Source organism: Hoplias malabaricus, chromosome 5 (genome assembly GCF_029633855.1).
Source record: "Hoplias malabaricus isolate fHopMal1 chromosome 5, fHopMal1.hap1, whole genome shotgun sequence".
Taxonomy (NCBI): Eukaryota; Metazoa; Chordata; class Actinopteri; order Characiformes; family Erythrinidae; genus Hoplias; species Hoplias malabaricus.
The window spans coordinates 23,757,082-23,778,015 of record NC_089804.1 but is presented as its reverse complement, the minus strand read 5'-3'; the positions used below and the strand labels follow the sequence as shown (position 1 = coordinate 23,778,015).

Genomic DNA, 20,934 nt, shown 5'->3' with positions numbered 1-20,934 from the left:
CCGCGCGCTCCCGATGTCAAACGAGACCAGAGCGTCTCGCCTCCGCAGCGGCCAATGAAAACGTGAGAGAGAGAGAGAGAGAGAGAGAGAGAGAGAGAGAGAGAGAGAGAGAAAGGGTTGAACACACAGTGACACGCCAGACACTAGAGGAGCGTGACAGAGAGAGAAAGAGAAATAGAGATAATCCCCTTCAGCGCACAGAAAACAACCCTAACAACAAAAAAAAGCCCTTGAGAAATGCTCCCAGTCAGAGTCTTTTGCCGCGTGCACGCGCACTAGGAGGACGAACACTTTAGCTCCCTCCAGTCTTAACGGAGTTACTCCACTGAACACGAGGATGTCTCTGATGCTTCAGCTCCAACAAGTGCACCACAGCGAGGTGTGAGGAGATCTACGTCGGTGTTCTTAAGATTTCTGTCAAGATTTGCTATATTTTACATCTTTTTTGAACTATATGGATTCACAGGGAGCCTTTAAATACGCACACATTCCTTAATTCTCACCAGGAGCATCCTCCAAAACAGACAAAATGGACAACAGTCCAGGTGAGTGCTCAAATCCTAAGGTGATTTAACAGACACTGCTGTAATAATGTTTTTTATGCTGACTGTTGTTGAGTATATTGTCGATGACAGTATATGATGGTCGTGTAAACAGTGGCATGGCATTGTCTTTTGCATTGGTTGTGTAGTTATTAATGCCTATGTTGTGTATTTGTTACAAATTTGACATTGCTTTGGGCATTCGATTCTAAGTGCTGAATGCTGGTGTAAACAGACTGACCACTGTGTGTTTTCTCTCACAGAAACCCATATTTCCATAGCCAGTACAGGAGTAGCCAGGCTGAACTTTGCAGATTAATTCAGATGCTGTGTTCCTCCGGTGTGGCAGCCAGGTTCTAATTTAATCGTGATACAATTTTAAAGAACGTCTAAAAATGTTAAATGACTGTATTTGTGATTAAAAATAAGATAACGTTTTATTGGAATTGTTCTGCCTTAAACGGCGCCACACGTTACAGTTTCTGAGGCCCATTCAAAATGTTTTTAGAATAAAAAAGTGAGAGGTTTATAAAGTGCTGAGGCTGAAAAAGTTGGAATTGTCCGTTCCACCTTAAATAATGCCGAGGCGCCTGACTGTAACCGCTGCACCATTTAAGGCGGAACGGACAATTCTAAAGAGAAGCTGCTGAAACATGTAATAAATGAAAAACTAGGTTTTGTGACAGTTTACGGAGACATTTCCGTTATTTATTTTTTCCACCATTGTGACGTCACTCTAATTCGGATCGCTATTTCTGCTCTCGCTGAATGTAAACAAACTCACGTGCAGCTCCCTGCTCCCTCGAAAGCTCCTCAGCAGGAGCCCTGTTGTCACATTTAACCTTGTGGTTTATTTTTATAACTACTTTATAAAAGAAAAATAACTACTGTTTATTTTTTTATAACACATAAATAAAGAGGAAATGGCACATGGCATGTTCTTATCGTTCTGGAGTAATACGTTTTACACGGAATAATTATATATTAATTCAGTTCACAAGTTCCAGTCAATATCCAGTTCAACAGGAGTGTAAAATAAAAAAGTGAGAACTCTGTTGAAAGTATTAATACTTATCTTAGTTCTGGGAGTTACGGGACAAACGCAGTCAGAGAGTTGTCTGAAAAAGTTTATACCAACTTCATAAACTAGACAGGAGAAATACAAGTAAGACTGCTCATTTAGAGAGAGAACAGGGAGAGAACAGTTCAAAGAGATATGGAAAGAAAGAAAGACATGTAAGAAGAAAACGAGAGAGAGAGAAAGAAAGAGAGAGATCATGCACATGGCCTTATGGAGGTTAAAGGGTTAAAACGTGTTTTATTGGTTTTGTTTTGACCCACTGCACGTGGGTTCCTCCGTGGGGCGTGGCCTGAGGGAGAGAGATCCCTGAGCCACTTGGCCGCTGCTGAAGGTGTTTCCCTTTTTCTCTCGACCTTGTTTTCGGCGTCGTTTCATGAATATAGTCACGCTCCTTCACTGGTGACCGTCTCATTTAAAAAAATATGTAAATACACATTAACGACGGTCAGAGCAAGATTGTGCTGCAGCTGGTCGTCAGCCTGGAGCTACGGATAGTTCAAAGGGTCAATTCAGGAAAATGGTTTAATGCTATTAAAACACTAAAATAAATTATTTAAATAAATTATTTTACTTTTTTTTATAAGACTATAAAGAGTGTTTTAGACTACTATTTAAATGAGTAAACTCATCAGAAAACAGATCTTTTAAATAGATTATTTACATATAATTTTATCCTACTGCAGTGTGGCCATTCACATTCATGCTGATGTTATAAGGAGTGTTTCAGCATCAACACCAGAGTAGATCTCATTTACACAGTGCAGTTTTAAAGAGACAAAGACAATGTAATGATTGCTGCTTTTAAAAAATGGGGAAAAAATCATGAACGATAAAAATGTGGCCAATTTATAATGCCTGATGCTGATATTAATAGATTAATAATGGGTTAATAGCGGTTATGACAGGTTTATTAATGTCACGAGTCCAGTGTCAGCAGCACATTTTCACTGCAGTCCAGTGGCTTGTTTTTCACATGGCAACAAAGGCTTGCATCTCTCTCTCTCACACACACACACACACATACACACACACGCATGCCCTCCCTCCTCGCGCACGTGAACCAGCTCCACGCGCCACGTGACACGCGTGATTTCTCAAGCACCCCCTCCCCCCACTCCCCCAGCTTTTTATTCCCAAACACACTGCAGCGGTCAGTGGGTCACACACTCATCTGAACGGAACCAAGCCAGATTTACTCTTTATTTATTTATAATTCCGGATAAACCCCGCCTCCAAAACGTGCAACAGCTTTAATTAAGGTTCTGTTTATAGGCTGTGTGCAAAATTATAGTCCCCTTGCACAATGTGCAGGTTTCTGCTGATTTTCCGAGAGAAAATAATGCCTAGTGAATGAATTCTCTGCAGATAGAGCTCTGTACATCTGAGCTCAAACTTAGTGTTTATTTACTGAAATCCAAATATAATATAACATTATATATTGTATTCAGGGCGGTCAAATGATCATCTATTGGACCCTTAAGTATAAATTAGTGCATTTAGAGACAGACATGGAGTGAAGACAATGAGCTTAACCCAAATAAATGTTTTACAGTAATTCAGGGACATTATTTTATTGAACCAGAGCCTCTTCAAAATGGAGCAGTTCCCTTACAGAGCAACACACACCCTCTATGTTTACGAGCATGTATCTGTGAACACACTTAACCACATCAAAGTTGAATCCATGCTGTGCTCGTTCTGCAGTGTTTTGTGAACTGTGTTTAAAGTGCACCACAGTTCTCTGGATTTGACAAGAGTGTTGTAGAACACACTGGAGTTCTGTAGAGGCACTAATAATGTGTAATAATGTGCAGAGCAGGTGGAGTCCTGTTCCTTACACTGTCCGTGCTAAATGTGGTATATCTCTCCTTTGAATGTTTCAATGCTTTAATTAATCATTGAAATGCTCAGCACACGACATGAAAAACAATCTGGTGCACACAAACCAGAACTAGACCAGGTGTGGCAGCCATATTGCAGTGCACCAGATAATTTCGTTGGTTTCCGTAGCAACCGAAATGCCCACAGTGAGCAGTGCTATGCAGCACTGAGGAATACGTAGACTTGTCATATGCAGCTGCTCCAGACTGACATATCTAAGTGTGATCTCTGGGTCTTCACTCAAATGAATCATACCATATCTTTAATAGCAGTGGTACACTATATGTCCAAATGTTTGTAGACACTCCATATTATGAGAAAATTAAGTTCATTTAAAGGTCACTCATTGTGGATACGGTGTGTTTAATCAGTGTATAAAAACATGAACATCTCTGGAACATCTGCACACAAGCCTAATATTGTACTGGGGAGCAGTTGCACTTTGTTCTCATGGAATACCTTGGGATCAGGTTAGGATCCAACGTCAGTACCTGACCTCACTAATGCTATAGAGGATCCCAATTTCAATATCATCAGGACTGTAAGTGTTGGTAGTTTAATACTGAGCCTACCATAAGCTGTGGGTTTGTTGACATGTAGCATGTGAAAGCTGGCTTATATGTTCACTGTAAGTAGCTTCCAATTCATCATGTACTTGAAACTACTGACCTGGGGCTGTGTACACACTGAATCATTTACAGAACTGCTGCACTAACTGTGAGGAAAGCAACAGAAACAGGACGAACCAGAACCTGATGTAGGGCTATAAGATTCAGTCACCTTGGTCCATGATCAGAAAAGGATCCACTGTTTTTCTGCATGTATTTCTGGTTCTCTCTGATTTCAGGTTTTCTGATGGGTGTTTGTGGTTGGTAACTGTGATAATGTCCACCCAGCTTTCAGAGCTGTTTCTTGTTCTCTGTTCTAACTAAATATTGTGGGGTCTATGTCTGTGTGGGATGTTTAATCTGAGGTTCTGGATCTTTAGAGTTTTAGAGTTTTCTCTGTTCTAATGGAAGCTTGAACATTGTATGTGTTTGTTTTGCCTTTCCCTGTTCTAGCTTGTTGGTCCTGTTTATGTCTGTTTTATCTGATGTTCTAAATAAGCCCTTACAACTCATGCATTGTGAAAACAAGTGACATCAGTATAACACAATCTCCATGTGTTTTTTTAAATGTACAGTACTCATACACTAGAACTGGTTGTGTGTGTGTGTGTGTGTGTGTGTGTGTGTGTGTGTGTGTGTGTGTTTTAAAACTGAAACTATCTGCTCTATAATTTCAGACTCTGAAAGAGATGATAATACATGATTGCCAGTTAAAGCAACACTAGGTAGTATTTTTACCTTAAAATTACAGCTTCAAAATCATTGTGATGCTCCACTGAACTGTAATGAGGAGAACAGGGCCATAGAGTTGTAATAAGGAGAATAGAGTCATTGCTACTCTAGGCTCAGCACTGCAGAAACTGCAGTATGTAACTTTTGCAGGAGGGTAGAATTCACCCCCTCTGCCCTTGATTTCAGGATAGTGTTGTGAAAGTGGAGGTTGTGGGTTTGTGGGTGACTGTCTGTGAGGATTGTGGTGTGTTCTACCTGTGTCTGCGTGGGTTTCCTCCGGGTGACTGTCTGTGAGGATTGTGGTGTGTTCTACCTGTGTCTGCGTGGGTTTCCTCCGGGTGACTGTCTGTGAGGAGTGTGGTGTGTTCTCCCTGTGTCTGCATGGGTTTCCTCCGGGTGACTGTCTGTGAGGATTGTGGTGTGTTCTACCTGTGTCTGCGTGGGTTTCCTCCGGGTGACTGTCTGTGAGGAGTGTGGTGTGTTCTCCCTGTGTCTGCATGGGTTTCCTCCGGGTGACTGTCTGTGAGGATTGTGGTGTGTTCTACCTGTGTCTGCGTGGGTTTCCTCCGGGTGACTGTCTGTGAGGAGTGTGGTGTGTTCTCCCTGTGTCTGCGTGGGTTTCCTCCGGGTGACTGTCTGTGAGGAATGTGGTGTGTTCTCCCTGTGTCTGAGTAGGTGTCCTCCGAGTGCTCCGGTTTCCTCCCACAGTCCAAAAACACACATTGGTAGGTGGATTGGTGACTCAAAAGTATCCCTAGGTGTGAGTGTGTGAGTGAATGGGTGAGAGTCACCCTGTGATGGACTGGCGCCCCCTCCAGGGTGTTCCTGCCTTGCGTCCAGTGATTCCGTGTAGGCTCCGGACCCACCGCAACCCTGAAGTAGATAAGCGTTGACAGACATTGAAAATGAACAGCACCAGAGTTGCTTCAGTCTGTGTTTGGTTTTGTGTGTTTTTGGTCTATTTTGTGTTCCTCAGAACATTCCGTTATTTGGTTCTCCAAGGTTCTATTGAAAAACAATCTCCCTTACTGAGCTTTCACACAAGGGTTTGCTTTAATGAAATCAAATCCACCCTAAAAGAACAAGAACTGAAAGAAAGTAGTGGACCTTGTTCTGCATTGGTTTTGGCCAAAGGAAGCGAATTCTGATTATAAAGTGTGCTGCATGCAAATTGCCTGCAAGGCTGATGAGGATTGACTGGAGCATCGAAATTACAAGATCTCTGATGAAATTGCTGCTATTATGTGCTGCTGAATGCTCTGTTTAATGAGCTGTGTTTCCAGATAAAGTCACACTGCCCTACTTTCCCTCAGCAGCTCCACAAGCTCCTAAAGGGAACAGGAAGGAGACAAATCAATGGCTCTGCATCAGGACGATCGATGATGGAACTCATTAAATCTTCACTAGGCTCTTTAGTGACTGGGTTTTCCATTGGGTTATGAATCCAGAATAAGGCAAGGCTTAAAAGCAGCAGAAAATATCAATGCCTATATCAATGATCTTATTTAGAGGAAGCTGGATACCTGCTCCTCCATCAGCTCTTCTGAAATGAAGAGTATTTATCAGGAGCTTGTTCATCTTTTGCTGCAGTAGCTTCTTCTTTGAAATCCTTAACATTAGACATAACATAGGCCGCCTGCAACATAAACATTAGTGATGTCAGATTCCGGTGCTGGATGATTAGCTCTGGATCACAGACACTAATTTCACTTTTACTGTGAGCCAGTGCCTGGGGACTTCTGGCCACACTTTTTTTTACTGCTACACTGACCTTTTGTTTTCTTCATGTTTGTCAGAAGTGGGGTCATCTTACATGTGAGTTATTGTCATGAACCCTTACCCTTATCCACACAAATGACTGTCAACATATCACTGTACATATACACATTAACCAGTGGGAAATAGATAAGCACCCCACAGATAGAACAAACCATGTGAGACCGAAGTTAAATAATGAAACCCCCAGAAAAAAACATAAATACAAGTAACTCATTAAAATGATAATTACAAATGAACAACTTGTTTATTAATTAATTAGCAATGAATTATTAGCAAATAATTATAATAATCTCACTATTTACTGTGTGCACTCTTCGCGGTTAATCCATTTTCTTTTCAAGAAATCTCCAAAGTTCAGTCTCAGAGGTTGGTTGCATTTTTTGCAAGTTAATAGAAAATCTCTTTCTTCCTGCACTTACTGTGTTGTAAGGTCACCATGCATTAAGACTGAGATATGGAAGCAGCAGAACTGTGTTTTCTGATGTGTTGGAGCACCATCAATTTATTTTTGAAGAACTACAATACTGAATATTGTAGATGTTTGTTTCCTGATTTTTGTTTTATACGTGTGTCTATAAACCTTTGGACACGTATCAGTGACTGGATGAGTGAATAAGGCGCTAGCTTCGTTTGATGAGATTTGCATGACCTCCTGGTGAGTTCTGACTGTGTTTATGGGAATATCCGCCCAGTTCTGAGACTAATCCCACTATAATCTCCTGTATTCAATCGTTTCTGGAGCTGGAGCGAAAGGAAGGGCTAATTATTTTGGTCAGATGCATCCCATTCACTTTCCAACCACACTGCACTGAAAAAAATATACACTATTGGGAATTTACAGCTTTAAAACGTGTCAGAATTGCTTGTGATGTTGTAGGAAGACTTTCATTCAGTGTTGTGATTTTGGATGTAGAGTGGGTTATAATAGGATTCCAAATATTCATCGTCTAAGTACAAATACTTTAAGACACTGCACATTTTAAGAAGAAATATGTAGATAATTAATATGGAAATTTATTTCAATGGGGACAAATAAATTCATCAGTAAAACATATCATTAGATAAGGAGTGTGTAGATGTAACCCATTTATATTCACATACAACCCACTGACACATTTATAATGTGCCTCAAATAAACGCAGCAGCCTACAATGAGGTTCTTCAAGGGGTTCTTTAAAGAGGCAATATGATGACATTTTTCCACACCTCTTTCTCAACCCACAATCTACTGCTTTTCTGCCGCTGGAAAGCCCCTCCTCACAGGACAGGATTTGTTTCTAACTATTATGATGTAAGAAATCCTGTCTGTCTGCATCTGCCTGTTTGAGACTCTTTTGGATCATTACAGTCAGCTCAGCTTTGGCACTGACTGTTATTTCATTTAATTTAATTTACAAATTATTTTCACTGCAGGGGTCTTCAAATAGCACCACAAGTGCTACACTACTGTTGTTTGAGTTGTATACAGGATGCGAGTGCAGCTTTTAAAGGTACAGAAAGGTATAAAAAGCTCACTCTGCACATGCCATCCCTCTTTAGAAAAAAAAAACAGAAACCCTTTCAGACCAAAACAAGCCTGGCGACTGAGAGCTACACGTGACTCTGGGCTAAAGCGCGGGTTAGCATGACTTTGTAAAATAAAAGTCCTGTATAAACGTGCCGCAGAGCCGAGGGCTTGATTTAAAGCGTGCGGAGTGTGGAGCGGCGCACGAGACTGCGACACAGGGGGGCGGGGCTGTGCCAGGCGCACACGTGAGCGCGTGGTCAGGTGTCTGCGAGTTCCAGGACAGGTGGGCGGGGCTCGTGTACAGCGGGACACGTGAGCCCCTCCACGAGCCAGAAACGTCGCACGAGCTCAGGGAGGGTTTATTTCCTTTCTTTCTTTTTTAACAACCGCTCCGTATTTTTACTCTCTGAATCACAACAGAGCAGTGAACTTGCATTAGAGCCTCTCCTCTTCTGGGAAGGGATTAAAGTGTGAATGCCTAAGCGTTGCTGTGAGGATTTGATGTGTCATACAACCATGAGTAATATCAGGTTCTGATGGTGGATGATTACAAACACGTTAAACTCGTCCAGAAAAGACAGATCCACTGCTCCACGTATAAAACATGTTATTATTCTGTATAATTTTACTTGTTTATATGAAACACACTACCCAGTAAACAAAGAACGTCAATGGACGTCCAAAATCCATCTTAATAAGTTAGTTAAGTGGTGACCAATCGATAACGTCAGTGGACGTCCAAAATGCGTTTTATGCAAGTAATTTATTTCGGGACCAATTAATAACGTCAATGAACGTCCAAAATACGTCTAATATTCTTCTTTTCAATGTCTGTGTTTGGACGTCTTTTCAACTTTTATTTTCAACCTTAAGAGAACGTTGATTAGACGGCAGTCATTACGTTATTTCAACGTTGAATCAACAGCTAAATGTTTACTGGGTCCCCTTTCTAGCACTGGAGCCTGTATGGTTAATGCTAATAATGCTTAACAGTGCCATTTGGACAAAAAGGATTGAAATGTCCAGGGAAACTAGAGGAGAAGGAAGAGGAGAAGGAGGGGCTGAGAGAGAGAGAGAGAGAGAGAGAGAGAGAGAGAGAGAGAGAGAGAGAGAGAGAGAGACGGAAAACATGCATAATGAGATGTTTCCGAGTTTCCTTCCAAAGAGGCAGGAGCTGCTTTCGAACATTTTGTTCCTCCTGAAGTGGGACGGAGTAAATGATGGTGTTTTTAATCCACTCCAGGACTCTGCCCCACCCTTAAAACATATAAACATAAGAACATTCCTGAAAGCATAGTCCTCATGCAGTGTCTGGACACCTGCTCAGCCAAAATTCCTACTGAAATGAAGGAAATACATCAGGGGTTTGTTCCTCTTTACTGCAACAAGTCTCCACTCTTCTGGGAAGGTTTTAAACTGTATACATTACTCTGAGAATTTGATGATGTTTGATGATGTTGGATAATCATACGCGTACATGTTCTGGATGTCAATCGTCCAGAGTTATTGGATCATATCTCCAAATAACACAGTTCCACTACACAGCCTAATGCTGACTCTCTCTCTCTCTCTCTCTCTCTCTCTCTCTCTCTCTCTCTCTCTCTCTCTCTCTCTCTCTCCAGGTGGTAGTGTTATACTCTATGCCAGTTCATCAGGTAGTGCCAGTCCAAGTCCTGGCAGTCCGTCAAGTGGGTATCAGACCCAGTCTCCCGCTTCCCAGCCCTCGTCCCCGGAGGAGGTCTGTTTAACAGAGCTCGGTGCTCTGAAGCAGCGAGGATCTGGCGATGCCAGCGCAGCAGCGGGCACAGTGACGTCGCCCAAACTCGTCTTCCAGTTCCCTGAAGTCAGCAGCACACCTTCAGTCAACTCTGTCAGCCCATCAGTTACTACCAATTCCACAGGACAGAGCTCATACTCGCATCCGCTAGTGGGAAAGAGGCCATGCGGCTTCACGGGGACTTTCACAAGTGAGTGAAGACCATAAGTGATGTTTCCAGAGGGAAAAAAAATCTTCAATTACCTATGAACCACTGAAATCAGTGTCATGCCCATATAGGAATCTCTGGGTTCTAAGCTGTCCTTTCCTTACTAATATGTAAGGTCTTGATGACTTTCTTTTCCCTCTGAATCTTCTTAATATTGTGATCTTTGAATGCTGCCACATGTTAACAAGTTAACACTGCTGCAACATCATAAGAAAAAAGGAGTTAAGAGGTTTTGTCAGAACTGGGCACCATTATGAGAAGCTTCTGTTTGTTTATAGCAGTTTATATTAGTGTGACATCATTTCGAGAGGGATCTGGTTGCAGTAAGATCTCCACAGTGCACCTGAAATGCACTCTCAAGCACCTTGCTGCTGTTGCCATGGCAGCAGATGCTCTGCAGTGAGGAATAACCACAGAAGCAGCAGATTTTGTCCCACTTTGTATCTTATTTGGTCGATATGAGTGACATGCAGATCTTAATAGATGTAGCCAGAATCCTAACAAAAAATGTTAAAAATAAATATAAACACCTTAAAATAGTGTATTATGTTGAATTCCTTACTGCAACATCAGTTTAATTCATTTATATAATAGAACTCTCCAAGAAAATAAATAAAAATTATGACATATACGGGAATTAGAACAGTTTATTTAATAATTACAGTTTGAACAACCCCAATGTTCGGTTATATTCGTCTCTTTATTGATTTAATTACATTTGTCACTGAAAATGTGCGCACAAAGCATGTGAACATCACTAAGCCCATTTCACACCTGTGAGAGCACTGAATTCTGTACTTTCTGAATGTTCATTCTGTGGTGAATAGCTCTTACTGCAACCAGGCACTCTTGGTCATTTCAATGAGTTGGAGTATTAGCTTAGCTTGTAGCATGTAGCACTGTTCCTTAATTAGCTGGTAATTCAGAGCACAGACATGCAAAACAAAACAAAGGTCTGGTATGAAACTGTTGTTGCCTGCAGGACATGAAAGCAGAGATTATAAAACATCACATTTGGAATCCAGCTCGGACCTGGAGCTCCTTATATGGGCATGACACGTGACTCCAGTTGGCTACAGACAGAAAAGTTGTTAGCTGTGTTCTTTGCTAATGTAATTTAGCATGTGTTTATAGATTACAGTGAGTGGTACCGTTTCCACTCTCAATCATTTTATGTAGATTTTAATCATTCCTACATAGCAATAAATGTTTGACCCAAACATGGACCACATCTGCAGTTCTTTTTTTAGCCCACATTTGGCCTTGAATGGGCCTAAATTCAGCCACAACTCCACCTTATAAGGCCCAGATATCGACATTCGCCCATGTCTGGCCCACACAACACCTGCATGTCTAGCCCAAATGAATTATGAAAAAATCTGGATGTATTATGATCTGAATAAGGCTTCAGGAGTGTGCAGAGTTAAAGATTTGTTTTGTGTTGTATCTGTGTTTCCAGAGACAGGAGGCATGGTGCTTCTGTGTAAAGTCTGTGGTGATATTGCGTCTGGATTTCACTATGGAGTTCATGCCTGTGAGGGCTGCAAGGTAACAACTGATTTCTTTTATATTTATGTTCAGATTTTTTGACTGATTCATAATTTATTTCTACATAGCCATTCCCTGACATCTCTGTAGACCAGTGTGTTTGGTTTTTCTAGATCTTTGGCAATGTGAATAAGCTCTGTACTAAATGTCCTGGTTTTTGTGACATCACAAATACAGTAAAAGCTACACTTCATAGAATGTGGAGTGAATAGTACGGTTCTATACTTTAAAAAAGATTCAAAGCCATTTCAAATTGTTTAGGTTTTTTTTTTCAACTTTTTAAAAGTTCTGTGATGTCACAAAATCAGCAAAAGAAAATGGGCTTTTGTAATTCCATATAAATACTGCAAAATAAACAGTAGATACACTGCAAATAAAATTTACTTAAATCTATTCTAAATATCTAGTATTATTCATTTGGAAATTGTTGTAAGTATATAATAAGATTATTCAACTTATTTCTAACTTATTTTTACTTGTTTTAAGTGCTTTTATCTAGAGAAAGTGTCTTTTTCCATTGGCAGATATTTTTGTTTCTTTTAAGCATCATTTTTTGTTATTTATCTGCCAATGGAATAAGACACTTTCTGTAGATAAAATTACAAAATAAAAAGGTAAAATTAAGGTAGAAATAAGTTGAATAATCTTATTATATTCTTACACCAATTTCCAAATGAGTAACACTAGATATTTAGACTAGATTTAAGTAAATCTTTCTTGCTTAGATTTCATTTTTTGCCGTGTAGTTTTAACAGTGATTATATTCTATATCAAACTCTTATTTCAAATATTCAGTTTTTCATTATATGGGCTTTTTAAAAGACTTATATTCACCAGTTGATGTATACGCACATGTTGCTTTTCATTGCAGGGCTTTTTCAGACGCAGTATTCAGCAGAACATACACTATAAAATGTGCGTGAAGAACGAGAACTGTTTGATCATGAGGATGAACAGAAACCGGTGCCAGCATTGTCGCTTTAAAAAGTGTCTCTCCGTTGGAATGTCCCGGGATGGTAAGAGCTTTTAAAACTCATCTTACTTTAACATAAAAAAACGAAAAAAAAAAGTGTTAGCCACAGTCCAGAAGAAAGAAACATGTTCGTAGCTCCACAATCTAAAAATAAATACGCTAAAATAGAGTTTTAAGAAGAGAACCACTTTTAACTTCTCAAGAGGTCTACAATCAAATGCCTGAGCTGACTTTAATTCATTTAAAATATAACTCACATGCATTTATAACAAGACAATATCAGATTTCAAGGATGAAGGCAGTTCTGAAATTTAACTTGCAGTTATTTGTTATTTTGAAAAGCTCCACATAAAGAACGGGTTCTAAACCAGAACTGTCTTTCCCTCATGTGCTCAGTGAACTGAAAGACAACTTTTGGTTGGTGTAGATTATCTGACTCCAATCGATTCGCTGCTCCACTTTTTCAGGGTCAAATGAGGTTGTGTTTACTTTTGCTCTCTCTGACTGCGAGCATCTGGCTTTTAAAAGAACCTAGATGCTGTTTTTGTTTGTAAATGAAGACCTTTGTAATCTTAGTCAGCTCAGTGTAGTTTGCACACAGCAAAGTCCAGCACAAGAGGAATTCCAAGTCAAGGACTTTCTTTTCCTAAAAACTTTAGTAAGTGCATTTTAGGGCCGGATAAACCCATATTTTCATACAGTGAATATGTTCCAAGCCGCATCAAAGAAAAACAAAGAAAACAGACTGAAGACGTGCACCGCTGCCTTTTAAAAGCTTCTCCAATCCTCCGTGTCCCACATCCACCCCTCCTTTGTCTCCCTTTCTTTTTCTTTTTTTTATTTCTATGCACCTGTACACGCTGATTTATTACAGCAGGCACTCAGAAGTCCCTCAAGTCATCAGTCACTTCAAACTGTAGTCAAACTACAAAGAGTGGTCTTTATTTTTGGAATTAAGAGCGCACACAGAATGTCAACACTTTTCTTTTGAACAAACTCATGTAATATGTAATAAAATGTCATTAATATAGTTAAATGTGTCTAAAATCTCATTCTGAAGCATATTATAAGATGATTATAAGACAGTTTCACTTTTTTTTATATATATTTTATTCAGTGAAAGTTTTATTTCGTGGGCAGATCATGAGATTATCGTTTTGTTTCTGACAAGAAATAATTCTCCAAATGGTCTGCTAATGGAAAAGGACACTTTTGTTCTATGTGAAACATTCTCATTTGAAACATCCCATAAACCAACGTTCTTAAAGCAGTTTCAGAATGAGAAATGTTAGCTATATTCCCTAAATTTAAGATAATTCCACTTATGAACAGATTTGTATTTGTTTGTTTGTTTAAAAGTGTTTATTTTGATGTAAAATTAAAAATATATATATTTCCTTCTGTATCATGTCCTCCATTTTAATGTGTCCCTCCAGGACACCATAGTCTCTGGAGGCCTGTGTAAAGTATGCTGGTAATAAATCACGCTCTCTGGAGCTGTGATACATATTTAGGTGACCTAAAAAGCTGGAAAGCAAAATGATATTCAAAGTCGTTTATCAACATCATATAAAACGTGGGCACACGCACACACTCAGTGAACAAACAGTGAAGTTTAATTTAAAAATATAGGTATTTCCTCTTTAAATAATTAATTAAGAAACAAATAAGAGCTAATATGGCACCGCTCCGGGTGACTGTCTGTGAGAAGTGTGGTGTGTTCTCCCTGTGTCTGCGTGGGTTTCCTCCGGGTGACTGTCTGTGAGAAGTGTGGTGTGTTCTCCCTGTGTCTGCGTGGGTTTCCTCCGGGTGCTCCGGTTTCCTCCCACAGTCCAAAAACACACATTGGTAGGTGGATTGGCAACTCAAAAGTGTCCGTAGGTGTGAATGTGTGTGTGTGTGTCGCCCTGTGAAGGACTAGCACCCCCTCCAGGGTGTATTCCCGCCTTGCGCCCAATGATTCCAGGTAGGCTCTGGACCCACCCTGACCCTGAACTGGATAAGGGTTACAGACAATGAATGAATGAATAAGAGCTAATATACAAACAGCCAGGATTTCTTTCTTTATCATGTCTCATTCACACAACGTTTGCAACAAAGAGAGAAAACCTGTGGTCATGATAAAGGTCACAGTGAACAACCACAGAAATCCACAGAAAAACACCTATGGATATTATGAGTAGCTAATCCACCTACAAATGTGTGTTTCTGGACCGTGGGAGGAAACCAGAGCACCCGGAGGAAACCCATGTTTATTGCCCTGTGTGCTTTCCCCGTTCTAAAGTTTCAGAGTTCCTTTCAAGTTTGTTTTAAAGTTACACCTTTGCAGAAGGAACCAGTTTTCTATCTCAGTTTTCTGCAGAACTGGTCCCTGATAGGTTTCAGGGCGTAAAATTAAACCAGATTAATCTGCCTTTGTCTTCACGCCACTTCCGGATCACTAACACCACTCCAACTCATCCCAGTGGTATTGGATGCTGAGGAATTTTATGCTTCTTGGCATAGAGCATGGTGACCTTGGGCTCATAGACAATGTGCCATTTCATTTCATTTATTGTGGAGATTCTGACTCTAAAGGTTTCTGTAAAATGAAATGTATTAAAACATCACTGTTCAGCATTAATAATACACAGTGTATTCAATTTAAAAAAAGAATCTCAAAGCTGTCCTCCCTTTACTTCTCACCTCTATGTGACAGTCATTTTTCTATCTGTCCATCATTCTCTCACTCCTTTACCTCTGTGGCCTTACCTCTGTTCTCACTGACCCACTAACCTAATTCCACAGGGACAGAGGGAAAGAGAGAGATTGAGAAAAAGACAGAGATCAGACAGAGAGAGTCAGAGTGAGGGTGAGATAAAAGGAAAATACAGAAAGCAAGCGCAAGAGACAAAGAAAGCAAGAAAAAGAATGAAAGAATGTGTAAGAGTGAGAGTGAAAAAGAGGTAGATGGTTAGAGACAGAGATGAAAGCGAGTGAGAGGACAGAAAGAGAGAGAACATAATAGGGGAGAGAATATACAGAGAGAGAGAGAGAGTGGGGAGGGGGCTGTGTAGTATACGGTAGCAGATGCTATAAATAACTATGCCTGTGGAGGTTAAGAAAAAACGATGGATGCAGAAAAGAGGGGGATGGGTGAAAGATGGAGGTGTAGATTTTTTAACACAGGCTCATATTATTATATTATTATTATTTTTCATATTATTGTGAACTGCATGTAGTGATACAGTGTGGAGGTTTCGCCTTTATATAATCCATTCAGCCTTAAAGAGCCCATATCCTGGGCTTTTCTGAATTAATTATGCATCGTTGCTATTGGAGAAAAAAGATTTTCCACATTTGTTTGTTTCTTTTTGTACTTTTTAATTCAACAATCATTTTCTAATGTTTTTAATCATAGAATTAAACAGATTGTGCCTTTAAGACCGATGATCTCATTCAGTGGCAGAAACACTCCTTATAACTTCAGCTTGAATAGGGCGGAGCTAATAGCATTAGCCTGAAAAGGAGAGTTTAAAAATGTGTTTGTGACATCACAAAACGAGCTGTTTAGCAAAGTACAGTATTCATTTTTTTATTTATTGATACTTCTGTGAGTTCTTCCTGTTAATTTGTATTCATTGTAATCTGCATTTATAATTTTGTGGTATAAATCTGTTTTCTCCTAGCTGTTCGTTTTGGGCGTATCCCTAAGCGAGAGAAGCAGAGACTATTGGACGAAATGCAGAGTTACATGAACAGCCTGAACGAATCAGCATCCATGGACATCGACTCGGTCACGGCCTCCTCCACCGAGGCCCCGTCCAGCAGTCACCGCGACGGCCAATCAGAGGAGCCAATAGCGTCTCAGACTTTTCGAAGCATCTTCGTCAACGGCGAGGAGAAAATGGCGAAGATAAATGACAACATCAACAACAACAACAGCGTAAACAACAACAACAGTCCGTCATCCTTCGGAAACAACCAGGACCTTACTCAGACTCATTCTACACAACCCTTCACGACAGTAACCTACGATGCGCCAGCCAGGTGTCCGGTTAATCACCATGACAACAGCCCAGCATCCCAACCCATCGACAACGGTCGCTGTAGCTACACGCAGACAACCAATCAGAGCCCCGCATGTCCATCCTCTCAGGGCTTTTCAGCCAATAGCAACAGATTTCCCACTGAGAACAAGAGTCAGACGTCCTGCCCGTGGAGACTCGCGGCTGGAGCTAAGGTTCTGGTACGTACTGCTGAAAGAGTAGTGGCTGTCACTGCAGCTGAGGAACATGCTCCTCATTATTAATGCGCTTGCTTTCAGAAGAGATTTATTGACCAAAACCTCACATTCTGAACATGACCATATTTTCTCTTGTCTCTATCCCAGGCTTGTCCTCTGAACTCGTGTCCAGTGTCCCCAGCGTCTCTCACTAGTCAGCAGGTGTGGGACTCATTCTCTCAGTGCTTCACTCCTGCCGTTAAAGAAGTGGTGGAGTTTGCTAAGAGCATCCCAGGCTTCCAAAATCTCAGCCAACACGATCAGGTCATGCTCCTCAAGGCTGGAACCTTCCAGGTGAGGAACCTTAAAGGAACAGTCCCAGAATGATTGTTTATATGTATAAATGGTTCCAGAAATCAGTTAATGTTTCTACACAATCAATAGGTTTTTGTGTTTATTCTCTACTTGGTTTCCTGATACATGTTTCTGTGTGTTGTGCAGGTTCTGATGGTGAGGTTCTGCTCTTTATTCGATGCTAAAGAGCGGACTGTGACGTTTCTAAATGGTCAGAAATATCCTCTGTCATCGTTGCGAGCTTTGGGCATGGGCTCTCTGCTGGATGCTATGTTTGAGTTCAGCGAAAAGCTGAGCAGTTTGGGTCTGGAGCCGGACGAGATGGCGTTGTTTATGGCTGTAGTTCTGGTTTCGGCAGGTGTGTGTCAGTGTATACATTTTTAGATATTTATTTATAACTGTTTTGATTGGTTCAGAACCAAATCCGTATGTAACTAATGCCTGATCTCTGGTTCTGACAGATGGCTCTGGTATATCAGACCGGCCCGGGCTGGAGCAGTTGCAGGAGGACCTGATAGGGTCTCTCCGGGCTTTAATCTCACGTCGCAGACCTGACGACACATCGCTTTTCCCAAAACTCCTGCTCCGCCTCCCGGACCTCAGAACTCTTAACAACCTGCACTCCGAAAAACTCCTGGCCTTCCGCATCGACCCCTAACTGGGTCAGAACCAGCACCGAAAACAGTCGGAAACAGCTCCTGACAACCTACTGGCCTTCCACATTGACCTCTGAACTGGGCCAGAACAATAACTTTTAACCAGCTCTACAAACTGTGTCAGAGTTGGTTTGGAGCTTATTCTCCTGAACTGGGTCAGAACAATCTCTATGAACTGGATCAAAACAAGCTTGGACTCTTGTTTAATGTTCTTCCTGAAACTCTACAGAATTCTACACTTATTCACTCTCAGCCCCATCTCAGACGCCTCGTTTTTGGACTCAGAGCAAGAGACTTGTATAAACGTTTTGAGAAGTCTTGCTACTGTTTGTGTTGGGGTTGGGTTTTTTTTCCAGTTCCTCATGTTCTTCTGTTGTTTCTTGGGTTCTAGCCTCTGTTCTTAGATTCTGAATTTGCCCTGTCTTCCTGAAACGTCTTTGACTTCTTTGGTGTCTGAGAGCAGGCTGTTCCTGTAAATGGTTTTGCCCCCTAGTGGACATTTGAAATAATACTAAAAGGAAATTAAATTTGAAATAAAATGTATTTATTATTATTAGTGGACAAACCCCCCTGGGTTTTGTGAGTCTCTCCCATTCATATACTATATATATAATAGTATAAATTCATATTTTAACTGTATCAGAATATTTTAAGGCTCTCATGCCTCAAAAGCCAGGGTTCAAAAACGGACTTCCAATTAATTTTTTTAACATATCATTTCATTAAAAATGATTCTTGCCAATTTTATTTTTCTCCAATATCAGAAACTGTTGACGATTATCAGCAGCAATAATTTTATTTTGTATAGAAACTTAGGGTCATATTCAAACTGTATTAAAATGTATTATATTTGAAAAGTTTGACAATGACTAAGATCTTTATATGGATTTAAAAACTGGTCGTTTTTTCTATGAGGCACAAAGGATTGAGTTCTCATGTTTGTAAATATTGTATTTACGTTATTTTTTGTGAATACTCTACATAATATGGCTCTGTGTAATATATAATAGTTTGTGAATATGATTTTAACATGACGTAAGAAACAAGCAAAGGGATCCTCGTTTTTCTTGGAGAAGGTTTTGTTTGGGAGCTGAATATGAATGGACTGTTATACACTATATCTATCTGTCTACATATATATCATCCAAATGTTTGTGGACACCAATAATAATTATTATTTGATGTGTATCTACTCTCAAACTATTATCCCCAGAGTAAAGCATGAAACTACAGGTTATGTTTAAAAACACATCTCTCTTCTTCAAAATCACATACAAGTCATTTCCCTAAATAAAAGAAATAATAACTGTGGCTTAGATGGAACTTCTGACCTTCTTTAACTTACATGTACATCTATGAATATACAATTAGTCCCCAGTATCTCCACCATCCCTCTGCCACACTGTTACAACTCACAAGAAAATGGGATTTATTCTTATTTCACTTACGATGTCTTCTTGCTTACAAAACACACACGGATACCTTTACAGGCTAAAACACTTAATTATTGTTGAAGAGGCTCTATACAGAATCTGTCTGAGAGGCATCAAGTCTCCCAATACTCTTCAGTTCGGAAGAAATGTTGGATGTGCAGGTGTCCAGAAACATTTGGCCATATAGTGTATGCACCTCCTCAGATTCTGCACTAGTTCAGTAGTGGTTCTATCTCTGTATGGTGTGTTATATTTGCACGCACATGCTGTATATCTCATTCATGGGTCAATACAAACCCTTAGTAATCTCACTCTCAAAATGCAATGTATATTTTGTAAATGTGTTTATCATCTTCCATAGAAATGAAATAAAATATTAAAGGAAATCACGTGATACACGGCTCTGTTTGTGTTTTTCTGACTGCATTCAGGGGGCGGATTTATAATTTTGTTTGTTCACTGATGATCCACACGTCTTCAAACTAACCTTAGTCCACACTTCTAGACTTCATCACTGTGAAATGGAGCAATATGAACTGATCAACGAGCGCCCCCGTGTGGCTGCTCTTATTCATTACTCATCAAAATCCCAGCAATTATGATTCTCTTTACTGTGTGTAGTGTGTTGGTGTGTTGTTGTCAGCAGTGTTTTGTTGTGTGTAGTGTGTTGGTGTGTTGTTGTTGTGTGTGGTGTGTTGTCTGCATTGTGTTGTTATTGTGTGTAGTGTGTGGTGTGTTGTTGTTGTCTGCAGTGTGTTGTTATTGTGTGTAGTGTGTTAGTATGTTGTTGTGTGTAGTGTGCTGGTGTGTTGTGTGCAGTGTGTTAGTATGTTGTTGTCTGCAGTGTGTTGTTGTTGTGTATAGTGTGCTGGTATGTTGTTGTTTGTAGTGTGCTGGTGTGTTGTTGTGTGTAGTGTTGTTGTTGTGTGTGGTGTGTTGTTGTCTGCAGTGTGTTGTTGTTGTGTGTAGTGTGCTGGTGTGTTGTTGTGTGTGTAGTGTGCTGGTGTGTTGTTGTGTGTAGTGTGCTGGTGTGTTGTTGTGTGTAGTGTGTTAGTATGTTGTTGTGTGTGGTGTTTAGCACTGCTTATTTGTGTAGTGTGTTGGTGTGATATTGTTGTTGTCTGCAGTGTGTTAGTGTGTTGTTGTTGTTGTGTGTAATGCAATGGCGTAGATTTGCTCTTGACAATGGCGGGGACCTATGAATATACCATCCCTGTTTAGTTTTTCGGTGGGTAGGGAACTGGGCTTGTAACTGGAAGGTTGCCGGTTCGATCCCCAGACCTGGAAGTGCCCTTGAGCAAAGCACCAAACCCCTAACTGCTCCCTGGGCGCCGTGGATAGAGCTGCCCACTGCTCTGGGCATGTGTGTTCACTGCCCCCTAGTGTTCACTAGTGTGTTTAAATGTGTGTTTCACTGCACAGATTGGGTTAAATGAGGAGAACAAATTCCTCTGTGTGCAAGCAGAGTTGCCAATAAAGTGATTCTAACTGTAGTGATACACATAGCTCAGTTACACATTAAACTCATTAATGCTAAGGGACGTAGACTCATTTAAAATAGAGTCTTAAGTCTCTAATGTTCTTAAAGTCAGTCTCATTACTTCTGCCTCCTATTTAAATAAAGCCCTGTTACAAAAGAAATTAAGTCATC

General features: G+C 40.4%; 1 protein-coding gene across 1 annotated transcript; it reads left to right on the top strand.

Moving 5' to 3' along the window:
• The first annotated feature begins 216 nt into the window (after positions 1-216).
• nr1d4b (nuclear receptor subfamily 1, group D, member 4b) lies at positions 217-19,638 on the top strand. The gene is made up of 8 exons (XM_066671302.1): positions 217-545; positions 9,753-10,097; positions 11,575-11,663; positions 12,535-12,679; positions 16,305-16,864; positions 17,009-17,194; positions 17,342-17,552; positions 17,656-19,638. Exons 1-8 carry the CDS (start codon positions 530-532, stop codon positions 17,850-17,852), a joined length of 1,749 nt encoding a protein of 582 aa, XP_066527399.1. The 5' UTR covers positions 217-529; the 3' UTR covers positions 17,853-19,638.
• Positions 19,639-20,934: the final 1,296 nt, after the last annotated feature.